The sequence below is a fragment of the Rhipicephalus microplus genome, chromosome X (genome assembly GCF_043290135.1).
Source record: "Rhipicephalus microplus isolate Deutch F79 chromosome X, USDA_Rmic, whole genome shotgun sequence".
Taxonomy (NCBI): Eukaryota; Metazoa; Arthropoda; class Arachnida; order Ixodida; family Ixodidae; genus Rhipicephalus; species Rhipicephalus microplus.
Genome location: NC_134710.1, coordinates 62,906,516 through 62,928,819, shown reverse-complemented (window position 1 = coordinate 62,928,819; position 22,304 = coordinate 62,906,516). Strand labels below are relative to the sequence as shown.

The window sequence follows — 22,304 nt, the reverse complement described above, 5'->3', positions numbered from 1 at the left end:
CTAAAATACTTCCGCGGAGCTATAGTGCACGTAGACCAAAAATATACGTGACAGAGTTGTGAGCGAAGCCTTCTGACAGTAGGTGTATTTGCAGAGTTTTTACTGGCCTGCTAAATATGATAAGTTACATAAAGAAGTTTTGACTTGATACCGGGGGTCATAAACAAAATAAAAAGTTCAAATGTTACAAATAGATTTACCGAGACTGTTGCTTTTTATATATCAACGACGTTCTTGTGATCTATAAGGAAACTGAACTGGTCATGTATACGTTGATGATGTCATTCTGTTGATTAAGGCCATATACGCCTTATCGAACGCGAAAATCAACCTTTGGTGTTGGCGTCCACACGGGTGATGCATGAAATTATCATCATGTGATGATGTCGCAGATAGCTAAAATTTGTGACGTCATCACACGTCATCCCTAAAAGTGCCGATCATGGAAGCTACACGACAAAACCATGTGAGGTGCAGAAAGCTTTCGAAGTAGGGCGGAGGAGGATCAATACATCGACTTAGAGCAAGAAGAAGATTGCTTGCGCCTGCCAGACGTCTTAGGCGAGTTCATAATATACAATTACAGTTTTTCGTCATCATTCTACACCCGCTTAATCTAATGCGCCAATAAGTTTCTTCGAAACTTGTTCATACTGTCCACAAAAATGTAAAAGTGTATTAATCGAAACAAAATGCATAATTATTTATGCAAAAAGCGCGAACATTCTAAGAAATCAAAGTTTAATTATGAACAGAATGAGCAGAGGTACAGTCAAACAGCATGACTTGACCGAAACATGAAATTTTAGTTTCAAAATATTTACCTTAAAATGACAGTCGTTATTACCCTTTTTTGTAATCTAAAGATTGCTTCACTGATACTTGAGCTGCAAAAATATTTGTTAAATGAAACAGCCAGCTTGAAATGAAAAGGAGTTCACTATATTACCCGTTATCACACATGAAGGACTATTTTCCACATTCGCGAACTAAGTTATGGCTAGCAAGTTCTCATACAGCTCAGTTCATTCTGTTACCATTGATTTCATGGCATTGACACGCGAAGGATCACGCAATCTTAATTTCGCTCGCGTATTCGTTTGTTATTCTAACATCCCAAGTACTCTACTAACGGTGACTAGGCTTAAGGTAATGGAAAATTCAATGTTTTTCGCACGACATTTTTGTATCTGTTGCGTTGTGCTGAATGCATTACACTCGACATTCTATTCCCTTTTGTGAAAGTTCTGCCAAGTTGAGATGTTTGGGAAGCTCACTACCGACATGGAATACGGAAGATCAGGGAACTTCATTATGCATGCAGCAGCTTTTACCTAATGCTGCCGATATCACTGTGCAACATGCTGATGTGAACATTAAATTTCTCGGAGGGTAGCACAAATTTACTTCTTTTCAGGGCTAAAGTTGTCATGGGAAACTTTTTGTAAAACCTTGGTGCAGCTTCTGTCAGAAATGTCGCCACCAGTTTTGAAAATGACATTGAAGGAAGCATCGAAGCGTGCGACTACATTTTTTTTTACTCAACCGAAATTTCGCATAACAATATTTTTTTTCGGTTCAGAAGTTCAGTGTAAATTGGTAGCGTGTTGACCTGGCTCGTCCAGACTGCCATATCCGCGAATGACGCCGACTAAAAATGCGATATTCTTGAGATATTTGAGCGATAAAGCAGTTCTAAGCGTAATGCTTCTAGTGTTGGTTTTTGAAGTATAAGGCTGCCACTCATGCAAGCTCGTTTAGACGACATGAATGCCGGTGGACTGCCGTCAGCGTCATCACGGCTTTCCTTCGAACACGTGCGCAAACGTACCGGATCAATTTCCTTTACGATCCAGACGACTTTCTTGAACTCTTCGCGCAGGAAGAGGAGCACGGAAACCCTGTGGGCAAGTCTTGCTTCGTAGGTTGGCGTTTCGGCTTTATCTCTACTGACGTCAAATTCTCGTCGTTACGTTCTACCGGGCGCGGAAGCCAAACAGAAACATAAGCTGAAAAATAACAGCTGTTTCACTGGAGCATTGCACCTCCTTTTTCGGGGGATATGTCGGTCTGACGACACAGCCACCACTCTGCCGAGGTGTTGCCACCCCCCCCCCCCCTCAAACCGATTCGCGCAAGCGTGCGTAAAAAATAATAATAATAAATCGGGAAAAACAAAGTAGTCACTGAAGGAGTAGATGTAGTGGTGAAATTCGTAAATTCAGTCTTTCTATAAGTCAACTATATGGCTTACTTGCTGTTATATTGTCCAACTGTTAATATTTTATATGTATACACTTTCTTCTGTTCTGCGGCCTCCGACGATTGCTATCCTCGCGAGAAACACTATGTAATCGGGATGCGTCGCTACTGCTCTTCTTTTTTTTTTGTTCTACGTCACGGCCGTCTATCTTCGTCGGTTAACGAAGAAAAATAAGCGTTATCGCCGTCGATGCTCCGCCCGCTGTAAGCTGCCAGTGCAGTCGCGTGTTTGGTGCCGCAGACGTGTGCTATGAGGCTTACTCTGCGGAGACGCAGTGTAAACTTCGTGAAAACAGTGTATACAGATGCTAAGATGTTGCTGCCATCGGTGACACGAATGCCGCGTCGAATGTGCTTAATCGCGTGCCTGGTGTTAGTGCCGTGCTTGTTCCGCTCGTCAGCTGAGGGTCGTACGTCGTGGCGCAACGTGAACGCTACGTGCCCGAAACTGGAGCGCTGCGAATGTTCCGTCGTCAATCAGGGTGCTCTGACTCGCTGCAGGAACATCTCTCAACCGCAACAACTCGACGCAGACATGGCCAGGATCGAGGGCGTCATTCATAGAAAGCTGACCTTCGACCACGTCCGAATGACCGAGCTGCCGGCCAGATGGTTCACAAACCATACCATCGTCATGCTGATCATCGTCAACAGTCCTCTACGCGACATCGGCGAAGAAGCCATCCGCGCGTTGGGCCGAATGTCACGGATGCTTCTCGAAAACGACCAGCTGGAAGTCCTGCCTCGAGGTTTGACCGCGGCGAAGCATTTGCGATGGCTAGAGGCGCGCAGGAACCGCATCAGATTCCTGCAAGGCGCGCTGCCTTTGCCCGATCTGTTCGAGTTGGACCTTCGCTTCAACGCAATAGAAAAGATCGATGAGACGTATTTGTCAGCTTTGCTGAATCTGAGACACTTGCGGCTTTCTGGCAACAGAATACGACAGCTGCCAGCTGCTCTGCTGAAGAATACGAGAAAGCTGAAAAAAGCTGAGTTTCGCAACAACTACATTGCAGAGGTTGGCGATGTGTTCAATGATATGCCTTACATAGAGGTGAGCGTTGATTTCTCCTTCCTTATTCTTGTTGTTCATCAAAGTGTGACATACGAGAGGTGGTTGGTTCAAAAGATTTATTTATTTTTATACGTATTGTTAGATGCCTTAAAAGCCCACATAGAAGTGTGCGTTTTTCAGCTATTTACATCAGCGAGTATTTAAAAGTGACGACGAAATGTGAAAGAACATTGAAGAGCTGTTAAGTGTTGCAGTGCTTTAACATAAAGAACGTACGTTCTATAGGAGAGTTTGAAAACGTTCACAGAGTGACTGATGTTGTCGAATACTACTGATACGGTTTTTTTAAGAACGCTCGTGTATTTTCGTTAAATAGCTAGATCGCGAGCTTTGTGGGAAAAAGAAATACAGCCCGAGAGGCAACATCCTGTCCAGACGTACCATGCGTTAATTAAAACTTTATAGAACCATCATAACTTAGGGTGGCGCGAAAAAGGAGGACACGGGATTTCTCTTGTGTGCTGTATATTTCGCGCCACCTTAAATTATCATGAACCAACACCAACCCGCCCAACATTTTATTTTACTTGTAGACCCCTGAGAAAAACACTTGTTTTTGCGTGTGTGACTTCTACATTCGATATACTGGCTTTGTGTCTGATAATCCCCGAATAGAATAGAACGTGATATAATGTATCGTATAATATGCTATAGAGTCAATTGGTACCTATATTGGCGTCACCTTAAAGCGGCCGCGTCAAACTAGCGCCCCACCGTGGTGAATCACCGTAAGATCACGTGCGATCAAACTATACATAGACGTTGAGACCAAACATTTTGAACCTGGGCCCAGCGTGCGGGAAATAATGGAAATTACGTGGGTGCAGTGGTATAAGTTTGCGTACGTGTGACGCACTAGCACGATTTCCCGCAGAAATTTTTCTCTACAATGATACAACAGGTGAAACCCCCAACTTGCAAGCACTCGCTGGACCTAGGAGAGTGTGCCGTCTGACACACACAAAAAAAAGGAAATAGATTTCGTGTTATAGTACAAAAAACACCACTGTCGTAAACAACCAGAACCACCCCGAGAGCATCCCAATAACAGAACGACGAGGGCGGTCGAGGAACAATAGCCCATTTAACTTGTCTGTGTTGCCGACTATACTCGCTTTACCCAACGTCACAGAGTGGCATCTATTCACGCCCTACCACTGTGGCGAAGAAATCAGATGTGACCCCACGTTTAATTTTAAACCAAATTAAAATATCGTCCCGACAACGTTGGCCCCCAATAATTGGTCACAAGTGCCCAAGTATACAGGACAATAAAACAGCGTGAACACCTCGACTATACACTAGCTGTGAGAACTTGGTGGAGAATAATCTGTGCAACTTCAGTAAGTCGCGAAAGAGCACATGGGCTCGAGAATTCGCGTGACAGAACGCAGCAAAACTAAAGATGTATTTATTTTCAAAACCAGACCACTTGTATGCTACAATCGGCAGGCAGACAGTTAAACACGTGGAATCACTCGGAGACATGACAGAAAAAAAATCGTTCTATCAAAGCGAATTCATGGCGAAGCTTATAGCGGCGTTGCGAGTCACATGCTTACGCAAGAAAGCCAACTTCTTAGGCGACAATGCTATCGATTTCTTGCAAGAGCAGAAATCACAAAGAGCGTCGATATGTTCGGCTTCAACAATCAGTCGAGTGACTTTTTATACCACGCAGCAATGACAGTGTTGTGAAACAAAGATAAGAAACCACAAGCATGGACGGCGAGGGTGAGAAACCAATCAGGCGGCAGCTTATTTGACTTGTAATGGTTTTCTACGTAGCTCGTTTACACACCTGCTACTTTGGGCTGATATTGTTTCCCACGTTAGAGCGGAACGCGATAAGCGAGAAATGCGTTGCTGTCAATAAACGTATTTTAGTAATTTTTTTGCTTTCTCTCCGCCTTTCCAGCCCGAGAAGGATTTACCAAGACGCAGCTTTCTGAGTTTATCAGGCTGTGAAAAGACAACCTTCATGTTATCGTGGAAAGCCACCTCCTTGGCATGATGCGACAGATAATGCGAAAGCAGAAGGTTGCGGCCGTGCTTCACGTTCCTGCCGCTATGTGGCAATGACCGTTAGGTTGGCTTGCTTTCCTTGCGTAATCAGTAACTGAGTTTCTTGCTTAGTTAAGCAGTGACTCAAGATGCTATCTTCGCACGAGAATTCGTTGGTGGATTTTCTTCGCGCATGTATCCGGGTGTTTGGGCGTGTTCAACTGCTTGCTTTCAGTTGTAGTATATAAGCTTCCTGGTTTTGAAAAAAAAAACATATTGCTGATAGCGCTGGCTGAAATCCTAATATACCTCCACGTGGCCGTGTGTCGTTTCGCGCAGTATCAAGATCGAGTAAGCAATTTCTGTTTCAGGGGTCCACACTCCAATCGGGTAAATTTTGTTTATAAAGCTGCCTAACTACCGGAAGCAATGTTAACGTCTACGCCATTATAAAAAATGCCCTTAAGGGGCCCTTAACGACGTTTTTTGAAGCCCCAAAAGTAATCTGAAACAAGTAACGTGCCTTCAAAGAAATATGCTGCTGAAACATCTTTCAGACGACATCGTAGTATAACGGAGATTTTCCGAGCGTAACGTTTACCTTTATTTTCTGATCTCTCGACGTTCTCCGTTTTACCTTAACACAGCAAACTTTAATAGCACTCTTGTTGCAATGAGCTGACCCGGTGAGGAAAACGGGTGTTGTGTACTGTTTCTTGCTGGCATTCCAGTTGTGACGCAAGCGTTACATGTATGCACTTTTTTTTCGCTTTCAGGTTCTCGATTTGAGCTACAATGAGATCAGAGATGTCGACAGATTATTGAAAGCGAAAATGCCTTACCTAAGTACTCTTAATTTAGAGCATAATAGAATTCACATTATAAGTGAATTTGCACCGTCGAACACCATGATCCAAGAACTCTTATTGAACAATAATGAAATAACCCAAGTGGAAGTCGGCGCATTCACTGCTTTGGAACAAATGACCTCTCTTGACCTGAGCTGCAACAACATAACCCACTTGAACGGGTTGGTGTTTAATACAGCTTCAAGGCTCGAATACCTTGGATTATCCGAAAACAAGTTGACTAGCGTGACAGGAGTGTTCGACAGGACACGCCGCCTGAAGGTCTTGAAGTTATCATCCAACAGCATCAAGGACATCACCGACGCTTTCAAGGGTCTAACACTACTAAGAAAGCTTTCGCTCAGGAGCAACCTGGTGACTTACATTCCTGATGGCACATTTCGTGACAGCATTGGCTTAGATGAACTGAACTTGAGTGATAACAAGATCCAATGGGTAGGAAAGAACGCCTTCAGAGGACTCGTGACCCTTGACAAGTTGCTGCTGCAAGACAACTTGCTTCTGGCGCTGAACGGTTCTGCGAGAAACTTGCCGAAGCTACGTTACATTGACGCATCCGATAATGCAATCCAGTACCTGGAAAATGGCGAATTCGCCAACAATGGCCGTCTGGCTTCCATTCAACTAACTGCGAACAATATCAGCTATGTGCGAGGGGCTTTCGCAGGAGTCCAAAACTTAGTTGGGCTCTACCTAAGGCGAAACCAAGTGGAGCTGCTGCGTCGCAGTGACTTCGCCAAAGTGCTCAAGAAGAAGTTGACGATCATCCTTGACGGTAGGCTATTGTTCTAGAGTGCTCTTCTGCAATGTCTGTGTGGCATGGTGCCTATCATTACCAAGGGACGAAGTACCTCGGGATTTTGGTATAGAGTGTTATCGTGCCAGTCATGTATACAACTCATCTAAAGGATCGGTGCTCACGAAGAGATATAGCCGGCAAATTTTTATTTGTTGGCGCCGGTCAAATATTGACTTGGTTTATGAATACGTCACAGTGTTCCAGAGCGTGGCTCCGATTTCGTCTCACATGAGGTACAGATCACTGCCTAGAATGTGAATTTGCGCGTGATGCCCCTCTGGCACAATTACAAAACCAAGCAGCGCCGTGAAAGATGTCATTTATTGCGTCTAGTTGGGCAAACATGTGACTGGATCTAATAAGTTAATATAACAAAGTACAGGTTTTGCAAAACGCTTATCTTGGCTTATAGGGAGTATGCCGGAGTCTCACAGCACAGATGCAGATACTGCATATCCAAGCACTCGAGAATGTACGCTACTGACGCTGTTCTATCCACGCGGTCATGTCAGTTCCACACTTCCGGTTAGCAGACGAAGCAGCTTCGCTCAATAATCTTCTAAATCGACGTTCTTTTCCACGGATGTAGTGTTGGAAGAAAGGTTGTCGTTCTCGCCAAGTACCGCTTGCTACTGTGTGTCACATATGTTGTAAATCTTTGCATATTTTATTAATAGCGTTGGCGACAGTTACTTACTTATAGGTTGTGGTAATTGTCTATTATGGCAATGTTTTACGGTCTGCAAAAGTATCTGAGCTTACTAATTATCATAAAAAGTGAGCTGCAATCAGCCTTTTCGCAAAAATTTAACTGCTTGAATTAGAAAGCATATCAAAGCAAAGATTTAAAAAAAAGACCAAATTCACAAGCACCTTTTTATTATACTTCTTTAAGCAATGACACATAACAGTCAGACCCGATCCAACGCCCACTACCATTCCGGGGGCTATAAAGATAATTTAATCACTTACGACATCACAAAACATTATTTCTTGGGGCGTAGGCAATTCCTACTGCCACACGCAAAATTGAACAGGGCTCAGGCAGTCACGCTACGTTTACTGCAAACCGGAACTTACCCAACTCAGTATTTTCTACATAGAATTCTCCCTCACAGTGAAATTCAAGACAAGTATGACGCGTGCGATGGCATCATTGGGGTCGGACACATGCTGGCGGGCTGTCCCACGACTCTCACTGACCCCGAAGAACAATGGCTTTACTGGCAGACGATGGTGCGAAGCGCGTCTTATCAAGACCAACTACGGGCAGTCCAGAAGGTCCACGATTACGCCACAAGGCTCGGCCGGACGGTACCGACGTGGACGCGGCCCGCCTCGGTCTCAAAAGACCGGGCTTCAGGACACAAATAGAGTTTTCCTAATGAACAAATAACAGTGATAAAATGATATCAATAAGAGAGGGAGCCCTGAGTACACATTCTCCATAGCACTAAGCGGACTGTGAAAAAGTATAGGCGAGAAAAGGACGTATCACACAGTGTAACAGACAGCCTATAGTCAGGCGTATGTTTACTTCACGTGAAAATAAATGCGGCCAGAGTTTTGGGGATCCCACTTTGTGCTGGTATGAACGTGGGTACTTATGAAAAAATAAACAATAAGAAAACCACAGCTATGGCCATAACGTTTTCTAACATATTGTATTCGTGCGTATGCGCAACGAGGTTGTAAAAACGTGTTCAATATAACGAAGGAACCTTCCTAACGTGGCATGAACATAAAACGCATCGCTCTAATGAGAACATGGTGCACTGGGCATTACTTACGTACGTTGACTGGACCTGTAAATTTTAGAGATGATAAACAGCTATTAAAATGTTCCTAACTGGCAGTGATATCTGGCGTTGGTCACCACTTATTTTTTACTAATATTTTAAAAGAGTTTATTTCAGAATTGTACTGCCATAATCATGCTGAAAAACGCCCATTATTGGTGATGTTGCTGGCAGGCATGTAGAAAAGATGCGGTAATAAATGGTGGAATGTTTATGATGCAAGATATTGTGGCCTTTTTTTGTACTTCTAGAGAACCCTCTACTGTGTGACTGCAGGATGTCTTGGCTTACACGCCCGGGCGGTGCAGTGTGGGCGGGAAACTATCCGACATGCGTGGGGCCGCAATGGCTGCAAGGAAGACTGTTGAACGCGCTCACGAGCCACGACCTGACCCGATGGGAAAAGGACTGTGAGCTTGGCTGTCGGTGCGACTGCCGAGAAGACTCCCTCGGCGACCGAGCCATCGCCGTCAACTGCACATCAGCGGCACTAAACGGCGCGCCGCAGGTCTTTCCAGAGGGCACTGCCGAGTTGGAACTAGGCGAAAACCGCATCGAAGAGCTCGGCGATGCTCTGGTTAACGGTGCGCCGCGCCTGAAGGTTCTCTCCCTCAGAAAAAACTTCCTGACAAGCCTCAATGTGACCAACTTGCCCGAAAATGTGCGCTCCCTTGACTTGAGCAGCAACTATATGAAGCGGTTCCCGTACGACCTAGTAACCAAGCGCAAACTGACGTCGTTGCGTCTTTCCGCCAACCCTTTCTCGTGCGAGTGCGCCGACTACCCTTTCAGACAGTGGATTGAAAGCCACAGCCACGTGGTAAGTCTCTCAGCTTTACTCACCGAAACGGGCTTTTTGTATTAAAAAATGTGGGCAAGCATTTAATAATTATGGCGCGGTTTTTATCCATGTTGTGATATTTCATGTTTTTATACAAACATTGTTGATTCACTGTCACGCTTGCTTCCTGTAGTAATGAGAACTAACAGATATTAACGACAAGGGAAGTATAGGGGGTGTTATTAGACGTAATTGTAGTGTAAATGGGAAGAAAGGAAAGTAGACGAAAAGATTCCTTGCCACTGGCGGAATCCGAACCTGCTACCTTCAAGCAACGCGTCCGATGCTCTACCACTGAGCTACGGAGGCCGTCATCCCTCCATCCACTTAATAGGTCATATATGCGCATTTAAACGCGCGGAGCGTCAGTCAGCGCTGCCTCTTGTCATAGCGGTGAGTGTGGCATCACAGTGTTAGTTCTCATTAATATTGTGTGCTACAAAGAAAGGAGCCCTTAAATGAACACTTATTTCCTTGCTTTGTGTAGATCACGGATGTGGCTGACGTTATGTGTGCTGAGAGCACCAATTCGCTGGTTTCCTTGAAGCCCTTTCTGGCATTAGGACAGAAACAGCTGTGCCCGGGAGATGTACCCCGATCCATTATGTACCTGCTGCCAATCTTGGGTACGTTTGTCATACACATTTGTTAGCGTATCTCAGAGCGCCTTGGATATTTATTGTACAGACAGTGGCCATGGCAGGAACACGGTAAACAGGATGCCCATGAAGGCTTCCGATAATCTGAGTTATCTGATAATAGCGCGGAAAAAGTGTGCGTTCAGTCGTTCACAGTGGGAACATAGCAATAGGTACTCGTTATCAGTGGTGATTCCAAGGGGTATGTTGGAGGGGGATCAGCCCCACCCCCTGCCCTTCCCGTCAGTAAGTTTTCAATCTTGAATGATATATACACACACGCATACAAACGCACGCGCGAACATACATAAGTTAGGTTAAATGCTCCCCCCCCCCCCCGGCACACACCTTTGAGTTGGTATTCGATTAATAACGAAGTATAGGTTTTGTGCAACACAAGGCGCAGTGCTTTCAAAATGTCCAGGAACGCAAAAAAGTGGGGAGCTGTGAAGCATGCTGTGTTTTGAGAGAGATTTGTTCGATGAGGCACTAGTTGTGTCAAGCCCGAAACCGGGCTTGTAGGGATGAGTGTTTCCGCTCCTCTTAAACGTCTTCGGAAAGCTGCGTCGGAATGCAGCTCACCGTATATGCGCTGCGCCATGCTCCCAACCGGGCTGCAGTTTGTTTGTTTGTTTCCCTGGACTCATGGCTCACACCCACTCAGGGGGATTGGCCAAGGAAGCGTAGTGAATTTTCGCAGTGAGAATCATAACTATCTGTAATGAATTTGTATTATAATATGACTAATGTAAGGAAAACCACATAAAAAGAGAGCAAATGAAAAAAAATATAAAAGTCAAGTTGAAAATTTTTGAGATTTCTGGTGGTGTGATTACCACTCAGCTGCGTTTACTTCACTTCACCATTTAGAATTTCGGGGTGGGGGGGGGGGGGTAATAAATAGTATTTATTTGATTGAAGATCACAAAGGTATACGTTTGGATACATGAATATAATTGCAAACGGCATTGAAAGCATCCCTGTGGCAATGTCCGAAAACTGAGGCACCAAAGCTTAGTGCAGTTTTCACCGTCAATGTAACGCCTACTTTCAGAAATGGAATAACTATAGAAGCCTTTTTCTAAGTATAGGGTATCGGCGACAATCCAAAAAATAATGTTCTATTGATTCCATTTCTCCCCAGAATGCGCAGAGGGTGATATTGTCTGACGAGATCTGTGTAGTTACAGGTTTAGGGGGGGGGGGGGATTTAGTAATAAAACTTCAAGCTTTCTGGACTGGCTCCAGTGGGGTCGCCATGGAAACTTGAGGTGGTTATATTTTGCCCATGTAGTTACTTTTTCTATAATATCAGTGCAGATTGCTGATTTTCGATATCTTATTGCTGTAATATATTCAACATCTGGCAGAATGGATAAAATTGGGCCATCAAGTGTGGCTCGTGCTAAGGAATCGGCCAGTTCATTTAATCTTAATCCGCAGTGTCCCGGAATCCATAGTAACCTCAGGAGCCTCAACTGCGTTGGTAGTAATGTTCTGAATGTCCTTAGAATTCGAGAGTTTTCCGAAGCTGTCAGAGCTGCACAAACTGAACGATTATGACGTCATTATGACTGTGTTGTTTTGAGTTGACCTAAGTTTTTGAAGAGCTAAAATATTCTTTAGTTTGTTTTGTCAAACATTATCTGGGGTGTGTGAAACCATGGCCAATGAGCAAGAAAGAAGGCGTCTGGTTTTGCGATAAAAACTTATTGAGATCTTCTTGCCGGTAAGCTATCAAATTTTTAAAATGCTTGTACTGTCAAATTGCGAAATCGACAAAGTAGTGTAGGCAGGCGCGCTTCCTGGTACAGTACATTGATGGCCACAAACCTAGGGAGTCCCAGACACATTCGCAGTGCTTCTCTCTCTAAGACAACTAGAGGTTTTGTTTTATAAGCAGGGCCACCCGAGAATAATATGCATCCAAATTCCATAATGGGGTGCATGTACATCTTGTACAGCATTATCAAAGTGTGCCTCTGTAATCCATATTTCCAGTTACATAGCTTGTGCAGTAAGCCTGCCTTGGTAAATATATACTCTATGTGTAAACTCCAGTTAAGTTTGTCATAATAAATGCTTCTCGAATATTTTATAGAGTCTACTTGCTGGATGGGTTCCTGTTTGTATAGGATTGAAATTGAAATTGGGTCTGCAAGCGGAAACACCAAGAACGCACTTTTGTTAACCTTTATTGATAATGAAATCGACTGCAACCAAATTTCTAACATGTTAATATATATTTTTAATTTAAGTTGTATTGAGTAAATATCACAGCCAGCATCAAAGAATGCGATGTCATCAGCATAAATGTAGACAGTAACTTCTTGGTGTGTTGGAATCGTGCTCATTAAAGCAATAAATAACACTGGAGATGAAACTGCTCCTTGGGGAACTCCGCGCGTTTGTTTAAATCTATAGATGAGGAACATGCATCCTTGACTCAGTAGACTTCTCTTGATTTTGAAAATTCTGCCACCCACTCAATAAAATATTGTGGGAAATTCGATCTCTTCAGCGTATTTAACAAAATGAAGCGCTCCACACTGTCATACGCCTTGGCTATGCCAAGCGTTACTAAAGCAACATATTGCCTTCTTTTTCGAGCGAGCTGTATTCGGCTCTCTAAATCAGCATGGGCACACCAAATAGAGAAATCACTACGAAAGCCGATTTGGTCCGGTTTTATTACTAAATTATCTGCCATCCAGATACTTACTCGGCTATGTAGGATCATCTCTACTAGTTTGACCATGTTAGATGTTAGAAATATGGGTCTGGTATTATCGACTGGTAATCCTACACCTGAATTTTTTTGTATGGGAATGACCTTTGCTATCCCCCAGTCCTGCGGCACCCATGAGTTTTTTTAAGGAGTAGTTTATAACATTGGCGATGTCACCAAGCAATAAATTGAACAGAATTTTAATCATGGGTACTGTGATTCCATCTGGGCCAGGAGACGCAGATGACAAATGTTTAATCAAGTTGGATACATCTGTCTCTGTCACTTCGTCAAAGTTCGACTTTATCGTAGGCTTGTACCAGTTGTTTGGCACGACTGAGGTAAATCTGCTTTCCAGACCTTTACGGATTGCTTCTAAGGTTGTGGTCGTTCCTTGCGCGTACAGATTATCACAAGCTGCATTAACTGGTGATGGCAAGATTTTCCGAGCTCTCATATATCAGAACAGTGCTTTGATATGTTTAGGCTTCGACAGGTATTCATAATGTGTTCTGTCATACTCTTGTTTAGCTTGAGCTACCGTTGTCTTATAGCCTGCTGCAATGAATTTATAATCTGCCCACTTTTAAGGGGACTGATTATGTAAGAGCTGCTTCCAAGCTGCCTGACGTTGTCGGCGCTTTCTTGTACATTCATCATTCCACCAACGGTTATATGCCCTTTATGCCCTTTTTGTGGATTTAACAATAAATTCCGCTCTTTTGTAGGCGCTTTTAATGACGGCATTTATCTTCAGTGCTTTTGTGTCATCGCTTTTTTCCGAGCGAAAAGCAAACGCTGACTTCAGATCATTCTTAAATTTATTGTAATTTACAAATACTCGTACATTTGAACATGGTGGATATGCCGGGCAAGAAATTTCAAAAATTATCGGTGAGTGGTCACTGTTGGTGCCACAGTCCAACGCTTTCCAAGAAGAAGTAGTAAAAACCGAACTGGCAAAACTTAAATCTATGGCCGACCTACAGTGATTACGAATAAATGTGGGGTTTCTGACGTTGAGGAACGTCAGTTAATTTGCTATTGTCCACTCCCACAAGCGTTTTACACTCAGATCAGTTCTAAAACCCCAACTCGTGTGGTGGAAATTAAAGTCTCCAACTAAAACTCTGTGCTTGCACCAAAACCTTGTAGCTAGATCCAAACTTTGTGTGTCTTGAACTCTATCTGGAAAATACATATTTACTAGGGTGAAAGGATTCCAGTTGGGTAATGTAATGCCTACTGCCAAAATTGCGCATTCTTGCGACATATGTTTGTATGAACATTTAACTTTCATACTAATTCTGCAGAAATTAGGCGCCTTCTTCTAACCAGTACCGCCACCAACTTACCCTAGGGTCACGATACCTAAGGTAGTGCATCTTTACCTGTCCAGTTTCAGTTACGGCATGTAAGGAAGCATGTTATTGCGCCACTATAACGTCGTCGGCCATTTATTGGGCTATAAATAGCTGTTGCCTTCTTCATGTTCAGTGGACCGGTGGCGAGCTCAGGGATTTACCCATTGTGGTGAATACCCGTTTCTATGATGGACGGTGAATACATGACACAGCATGACAGATGACTCCGACGAGCCATGCCCCCGACGGGCTTGGCACCTTAATAGAGGTCAGCGCTGCAATTAACAATGTGCGAGAACTAAATGTTTCTAATATTAATATACGTGACATCACTAGTCCAGTTAACACAAGTTGTGTTCACGGGACTAGTGTGGTTAGCGCACTTTTTTTTAATATCTCCGGTTTCTCGTCGAACATGGCGTTCTTAATTACATCCGCAAATTCTTAAGGACAGAAGCCTCACGCAGAGTCATCGGTCGCAAGTTTCGATTAACGATAAATTAGTTCGCTTTCATTTTAACCATCGATGAAATAAAGTTTGAGAAATATTTCACACGCGTAACGACGCTGACTGTCGGCTCCGTCTTCTCGCCCCTGCTCACAGTGTCGCTGGTGGTCGGGCTGTCGCTATGGGCGGCCTACCTGCGCTACAAGCGTGAGCTGAAGGTATGGCTGTACGCGCGCGGCGTGTGCCGCTCGCTGCAGTGCATCAAGGAGGACGAGCTGGACGAAGAGAAGCTGTTCGACGTGTTCCTCTCGTTCAGCAGCAGGGACGCCGACTGGGTGCACGCGCAGCTGCTGCCCGGCGTCGAGGCGCTCGGCTTCTCGGTGTGCACCTACGAGCGAAACTTCAAGGGCGGCTTCCTGCTGCAGGACATCATCCGAGACGCCGTGGCATGCTCCAGGCGAACACTGCTGCTGCTCACGGGGTGCGTGCGACAGAAAACACGCCCTATATGCTCAGTGTTAGCCGCAAAATTGAACAGGTGTCGTAGGAGCTCGTCGTCTGCAAGTATCTCTGCTTCCCTAAGCTCCAGTTCGTTCATGCCTTGGGTTCTTGTCACGAAGTGTCGAATTGCGGCTTCCAAGAAAATCGCGTTGGTTTAGGCGCTTTTCTTTCATGGCTTTTTTCAGATAGGAAACTGAAAATTATAAATTAAATAAACTTACCACCTGTTTTAGAGTGCACCTTATCTAGTTAGGCCACACACCCTCACAAGAGAGACGGGCAGAGTAGCGGGTTCGGTTAGTTAACGGATGTTCATCCAGGAATAACTTAGCTAATGCGACAAAGTTAGAAGGCAGGTAGCAGAAGAAACTTAGATAAGCACTGATCGGGAAACCAAATTTATTTTCCAACATATAGAAGCATACCTGCGTGATGATAAGCCAGCAGATCTCTGTGCGATGTAAGACACAACAACTACATGAGTCGCGTCTTGGCCGGCAGGTGTCGCATTATTCATATATCAGATTATACCTGAGGTCTGAATCATATTTCTTCCTTGAACTTATGTAAAACGCTTAGCGATACCGCAGGCACATTGATAAACTTTCTTTTACAGTAGTTACCTTGAGAGTGGACACATATCCACATGGTCTACAATGGTTTGTTATAGCCAGCTTCAATGAGTAAAGCTCACACGACATGAGAGCCTGCTTGGTACTCTGTTTTTGTGTATATGTCCATCGAGTATCACTGTCACCATTGTGATGTTTTCACACTTACTTGTGGCGTGTATATAAGCCGACTTTTCTATATAGTGTCTGAATGAATTATTGAAACACTATTGATAAAAAGTGTATATGTATGTACGCAGAAACTTCGTGGATAGTGAGTGGTGTCGCTGGGAGTTTCGGTTGGCGTACCAACGTGCCCTGAGTGATCACACAAATCGGTTGGTGATCGTGCTCGTCGACGAGGTTCCCGTCGATTCGTTGGACGAAGACCTCCAAGCGTACGTGCGAGCCTCTAACTACGTAGGCTGGGGCGAGCCGAACTTCTGGGACAAGCTGTTATACTCGCTGCCCAAGAAGGACTCCAAGAGGAAGCTCATCACCAACAGAGGAGTAGAAGAGCACGAGCTGCCCTATATCATCGATGTCGGTTAATAAGCGGGCATGAACGAGCTACGCTGGTGGCGTGAGAGAACTCACCTAATGGGATATATGACTGTGTGATCCTAGTCCCGGTGCAATCTTCCTTTGAATACGGCCTTCGGCCAGCTTTCGAACTGTCGTGTCACACGTTCCATTTGGAGGTTAAGTGGTGCGAATAGTGTTCGAGGTTTATGTAGTTCTCGAGAAAGTTATTTCCATGTTTTCAGCATACGCGCATTTGCGAAAGGCGAGAAGATTTTGAGAGAAGGACGTGATGATCGTACCACAGGGGCATAATCAGACTCTCGACACCCAGCATGTCCTGCTATAGCTGATGTATGTATGTGCAAGGCTGAAATTTTATGATGAACCTCAGCGTTTTAGATCTGCCTGAAAAAATTGAAATGATTGCCTAGCCGTTCGCTTGATGACGCTGAAGGGAGTCTAGTCAGCATGACTGTCATCTGAGCTTGTATTGAAACAAGTGCCGAGAGTTATGGCCTAAGGAGTATATTGCTATGAATGATAACCTTCATAGAAGAAACACAGTATTTAATATTTATTTGTGCAGAACAGCCTCTGAAAACTCTGAAAGAGGATACTGCATAAGAATCGTGCAGTAACATTATTGGCCATGCTTTACCGAAACATGCAAGGAGAAAGCAATCTAAGCAATCAAAGTGCACTGTGTTGCTTGTGTTACAATGCAACATATCACCTGATCAATGACCGATCTTCCGAGGTGGGTTGCGCCAGTATAACCTGAACAACCAACCAGCCACATCGCGCAGTACCCACGCTGTTTTTTTTTCAATAAATTTTCACTTGTTAATTAAATCAGTGTCATACGTTTATTTTAGCGACGAAGCACCAAGGGTGTCGGTTTGTCGGTGTGTCGGTGTGTCATGTCAAAACAAGTATGCGTCTCAAAATTGGGTGAGTCGACACCGGTCAATAATATGCACATTATGATTTGAAGGTTCGCCGTTGCTGCCTGGGTTTGGCTTAGAAGTGGAGTCAGAATCTCCGTTGAAATTTACCAATGCGCTCAAGTTTTTTTATCTGAAACCAGAGAGAGACAGACGTGCATCTATGAGGTAGAGTCATCTGTTAGGAACACCACTGCTTGAAACATGTATCACTAAAGGGATTGTGCTTAGTGGACCGGTGGTGAGTAAAGCATAAAGCGTAAAAATTTTGCTGTGGGAAATCATATCCAGCTATTCTGGACGCATAACAGCCAGCGACCCTAGCGGTTCCGGCTCGAAGCTTGCGCCTTTTCAATAGAATCAGTGAGTTTTGCGTGAATAATAAATTTTAGAGGGTGAATGTGTAAAAACGCAGACAACCGAGCCCGTCTGGGCACCTAAGCGGATGAGAACACTGCAATGATCATGTTGGGGTAGGCTTCAATTTTGTTCCCAGAGCAGTTAAAGAATATACAATTAGAGTCTATGGAGACGGCAAAAAAAGCGGTCTGTTTTTCGAGACAAAAACGTTCACTGCAGTAAAACTAAGCAGGTTCTAATGATGGTCAGTGCACCGTATGTAGTCCTGACACTCTGCTTTCGATTGAAGCTACGCTCAACGTGCCGCAATTCGCACAACGTAGTTCCCTAACGCGTTTTTTTTTTTTTGCGTGAAGTCCTTCAAATGCTTGCGGTATATTGATAAACTCTTGCTTATCGCCAGCGGCTCGGTGGCATTCATGGCCGAGTGCGTTAACCGCATAGTTGCGGTGCGCAACGTCAGCGATCTCTCGCCGGTTCAATACCGCGCGCGGAGCCTTTTTTTTTTTTTTTTTTTAGCCCGTGAATGAGCTCCACAGAACCCCACAAGATGTCGCCACCAAAACAAACCAAACAAGTTTCTGTTTCAGTTTCGATTTTTCACTGTGATCTCGAGGAGCCTTGTTTTTCTTCATTTTCATTCTTCTTAGTGCATTTTTGAATACTTAGCGCATATCACAGTTTTTTTCTTTCTTTTTCATTTTTTCATTTTTCATTTCATTTTTTTCATTTTTCACTTTTTCATTTTTTTTCATTTTTCATATCACAGTTTTTTTTCCCTTTTTCATTAGGACCTTAAGTTGTTTTTCAAACACTACCCTATGTAATTATGTAATACCTTATGGGCTTTGATAGTATGAATAAATGCATAAATAAATAAATGTAATTGGAGTACAGTGAATAGTGCTGCCTTGAACATTGTACAATATGTGAAAGTGCAGCTAATTGAAATGAAAGTAGGCATTCTGCTAAGGATGTCCTTGTTACAACATCAAGAATCAATTATTCTGTAAAATGCGATAAGTCCTAACTAGATATTGCTAACAGCAGTACATACACAAAAATATCTAGCTGAGATGGCTGTGAAAGAAGGCAAATGAATATATGCAGTCAGGACTCAACTCAGCAACAGAACCCTTTAGAGAAATTGAACAAGGTAATCTATTTAATTAAGGCCTAGGTGCTATAGGCATAATGATGTTTCTGATAGAAAGTCCTGTATTTCTACTGCTATCTTCTTCACGTAAAATGCAAACATTAATCTTATTCAATAAATGTAAAGCCAAGGGCAATTGCTCACATCTCACAGCTTAACACAACGTTACATTTCACTGTACACACTATTACTCACAAGCTTTCACTTCCAAAAAGGCGAAAAGAAATTCTAATTGAGTTACATAGAACTAAAAATATGATCTGATATGAAACACCCTTTATTTATGCGCAATAACTAGACATTCGAGGAAAGTTGGTGGTTGCTAGCCTGGTGTTGAATAATGAGGAGGGAATATTTTTTGCACTTCAAGCAGCAAACTAAGCTAAATCCACATACTTCTGAAAGTGAATGGAAAACAAGTATTACAAGTGCCGCCTAGAACATTTATTGATGCCATCTGAACTATACATGTCAACACACGACAAATATACAACCGAGTACCATGGTCTTCGACTGACAGTGCTTACTCACTGCGAAAAACAAAAAATCCCTACAACCTGCAGATAAGTTCCAACAACTTCAAGATGTGTGCGTATAGTACTTAACAAAGAGAGATGAGCTCACATTTAAAAATAACCTCGTATTCAAGAGATTATGCCTAATTGCCCCAATGTCACTGAAGGGTCAATTCAATTGAACCAGCGCTCATTGCATTTTGAAATTCAGTGCTATCCTTAACTGCTGCATCAGAATGATGCGACATCACCATTGCTACTACAACCGAAATCATTCAATGCGAGCAAAAAAAATGAAGACTCAAAACACAACGTTTAACCTTGATCAATAAGCAAATCATATGCCGAGCCCAAGAGAAGACCACGACATGCTGAGTCCAATCATAAAAACGAAGAGTTTGGGTCAAATGCACCGTAAGGTAATTGATGAGAGGTTGTATGAAACGTACTACAAGAAAAAGCCTCCTGTCTCAACACTGAAGAGAATGCACAAAAAGTCATCCAAGCCAAACTAATTCTCCTTTCAGATTTTCAAAAATGGTAGATTCCAACGATGCTTGATAATTATCCAAAAATGAAGAATTTTGCAGGATGCAACCAACCTTTGCATGGTTTTTCTTTAAATCACCTGCCTTCTCTGTCTCTTGCCTAACACATTTCTTTCTTTGTGAAACTGATTCAATAAATTAAGATAGGTCATATCTAGCTTTCACAGATTTGTCGGGATCGGCCACATCTGAATACTCTACATTCCTACCTACATATGGCACCCTTTTCTTGTACATAACTAATTAGATAAGCTCAGCTAGTCCATTAATGTGATTTGAGAGTTCTAATACGAACTAAATACAACAACAAAGTAGTTATCAAGCTTTCAAAATGAGCAGCCTTATTCAATTAAGGCAAATTAGCAAATTCTTTCTAAGTTCTGCTGTGGGTGCACATAAACAGTCACCAGTGAATTGAAACAATTCCAGTGCCCTCAACTGCATCTTACCCATAGTGAAGGTTCAGCATGTTACCTCCTCCCACTTGCCTTAACTTAAAGCTTCTGTGTATCATGTTGTTGCAGATGGTCAAGTCTGCCATTTTGTTCTTGTCATAAGTGTGCAGATGTTTTGTTCCATCCAGATAACCAAGGTCAGAATGTGTATGCCTGTTCTTGGCTGTGTATGAATTAGGTCGCACAACTAGAGGCAGTGAAGGAAAAATCCTCAACTGTTTGCTTCTTTGAAATTGTGCACCAACTTGCACAACTACCAATTTTTCTTCAGTTTACAAATCTGTATGGGTGTGTGCAAATAAACAGAGGGTCCTTGTTTTTCTATCCAATGACTCGGTGGTATTTGTGCTCTTTCTGTATATTTCAGTTTTTTTGGGGGGGAATAGAGCTTGTTTAGATAGAAGTTCCTGCTCACCCATGTCATTCTTTGTCCGTGTTGTTGCTATTGCTTAGTACACCTCAGAATATGCTTCACTTACTCGTGCTAACAGCCACCATGTCTGGGCATGAATGTAGTAGCAAAGCTGCCTGTGAGCATGAAACATGTACGTGTACATACCTGCCGCTTAGAAAATGGTCACATACCTATTTGAAGTCTACGCATAAAAAACCTGGGAAATTATACAGGCCAATTCACTTAGAAAGATCACTACATCAGTGTAATTTTGAAATGATATGTCACGAAACAGTGTGTAACTGAAAAAAAAAAACAGAACACAGTCACCGTTTAACACCACCTAATGTAAACTGCACAGATGGAAGAAAGAATGTAACCTAAAATAAAGAATAAAAATTCTGGTAAAAAAATGGGACATTCAAATTTCGATCCTTTTACAGTTATCTTTCTTTCTTTCCAAGTAACAGAACAGAAAAAACTAATTTGTCTTAGAAGATGTGAAAGAAAAGCAAAGCGCAGGAAATAATAGGTTTTTCATATATAGAGCAAATTTATGTCGCTTCATTAGTACTGAGCATTCACCTGGGCATCTGGAACTTTTCTATAAGTATAAGTATAAGTGTTGTGAAAGCAACAAGAACATCTACAGAGCGCATTTTGAGGTTTATTTAAAACAGCTGATTTTTCTTTGATAATGCAGCAACAAAACTCTACTGGCATTGTTCAGGCTACAAGCACAAAAGGCATATGCTTAGGAAACTTTTTCAGTGATTACAGATGCCGGTGCCCATTAAGCAGTATGTAAGTGCACTGCAAGGCACTAGCAGCGCTGGTATCGCGAAGACGTTCATTAGGCAGAACCACCTGATAAACGCATCGAACGAAGAAGACGCAAGCCATGATGATGATTATATACCGATGAACAAGATGAATTTTTATTATTACCTTCTTTCATAACCACCAGTCCTGCAAAAAGAAGTAATCTAGCTGCACTAAACAAGTCACCAAGACAGAAAAGAGCCCTGAAGCTTTCAGGCTAATTGTGAACCGTAATATAATTTTCTCTTTTACACCACTAAGAAGCTGGCAGATAATTAGTTCATTCATACATGTTTAGACGCTTTAGTTTTAAGCACACATCACGAATGACGTTCGCTGTCATGACATTGTTTTGTTGCCATGACGTACACGATCAACTTGCTGACCCGTCTTTAAAGCGAAGCTTTCATTTATTTGGGCTAGTCCCTTCGGCGTGTGCCCGAGGCATTGGCAAAACTTTTTTAGGGGGCCTGGTGCATGTCTCTGAAGTGAGGGCCGGGCAGGAGATGTGGTGAACTGCATTTTATGTTCTATGCCATTGGGGAAAAAATTCGGTGGTGGGGAGGGGTTGTCGCTCTCTGGCTACACCACTCAGCATTGTCATAGGCATGCGCCTGGGGTAGGGGTATATGAGAGGGGGGCGCTA

At 43.1% G+C, this 22,304-nt stretch overlaps 1 protein-coding gene across 1 annotated transcript; it reads left to right on the top strand.

Moving 5' to 3' along the window:
• Window positions 1-2,413: 2,413 nt before the first annotated feature.
• LOC142775521 (uncharacterized) lies at window positions 2,414-20,774 on the top strand. The gene is made up of 6 exons (XM_075876964.1): window positions 2,414-3,316; window positions 6,118-6,985; window positions 9,060-9,628; window positions 10,137-10,275; window positions 14,984-15,308; window positions 16,200-20,774. Exons 1-6 carry the CDS (start codon window positions 2,513-2,515, stop codon window positions 16,489-16,491), a joined length of 2,997 nt encoding a protein of 998 aa, XP_075733079.1. The 5' UTR covers window positions 2,414-2,512; the 3' UTR covers window positions 16,492-20,774.
• The last annotated feature ends 1,530 nt before the right edge of the window (window positions 20,775-22,304 follow it).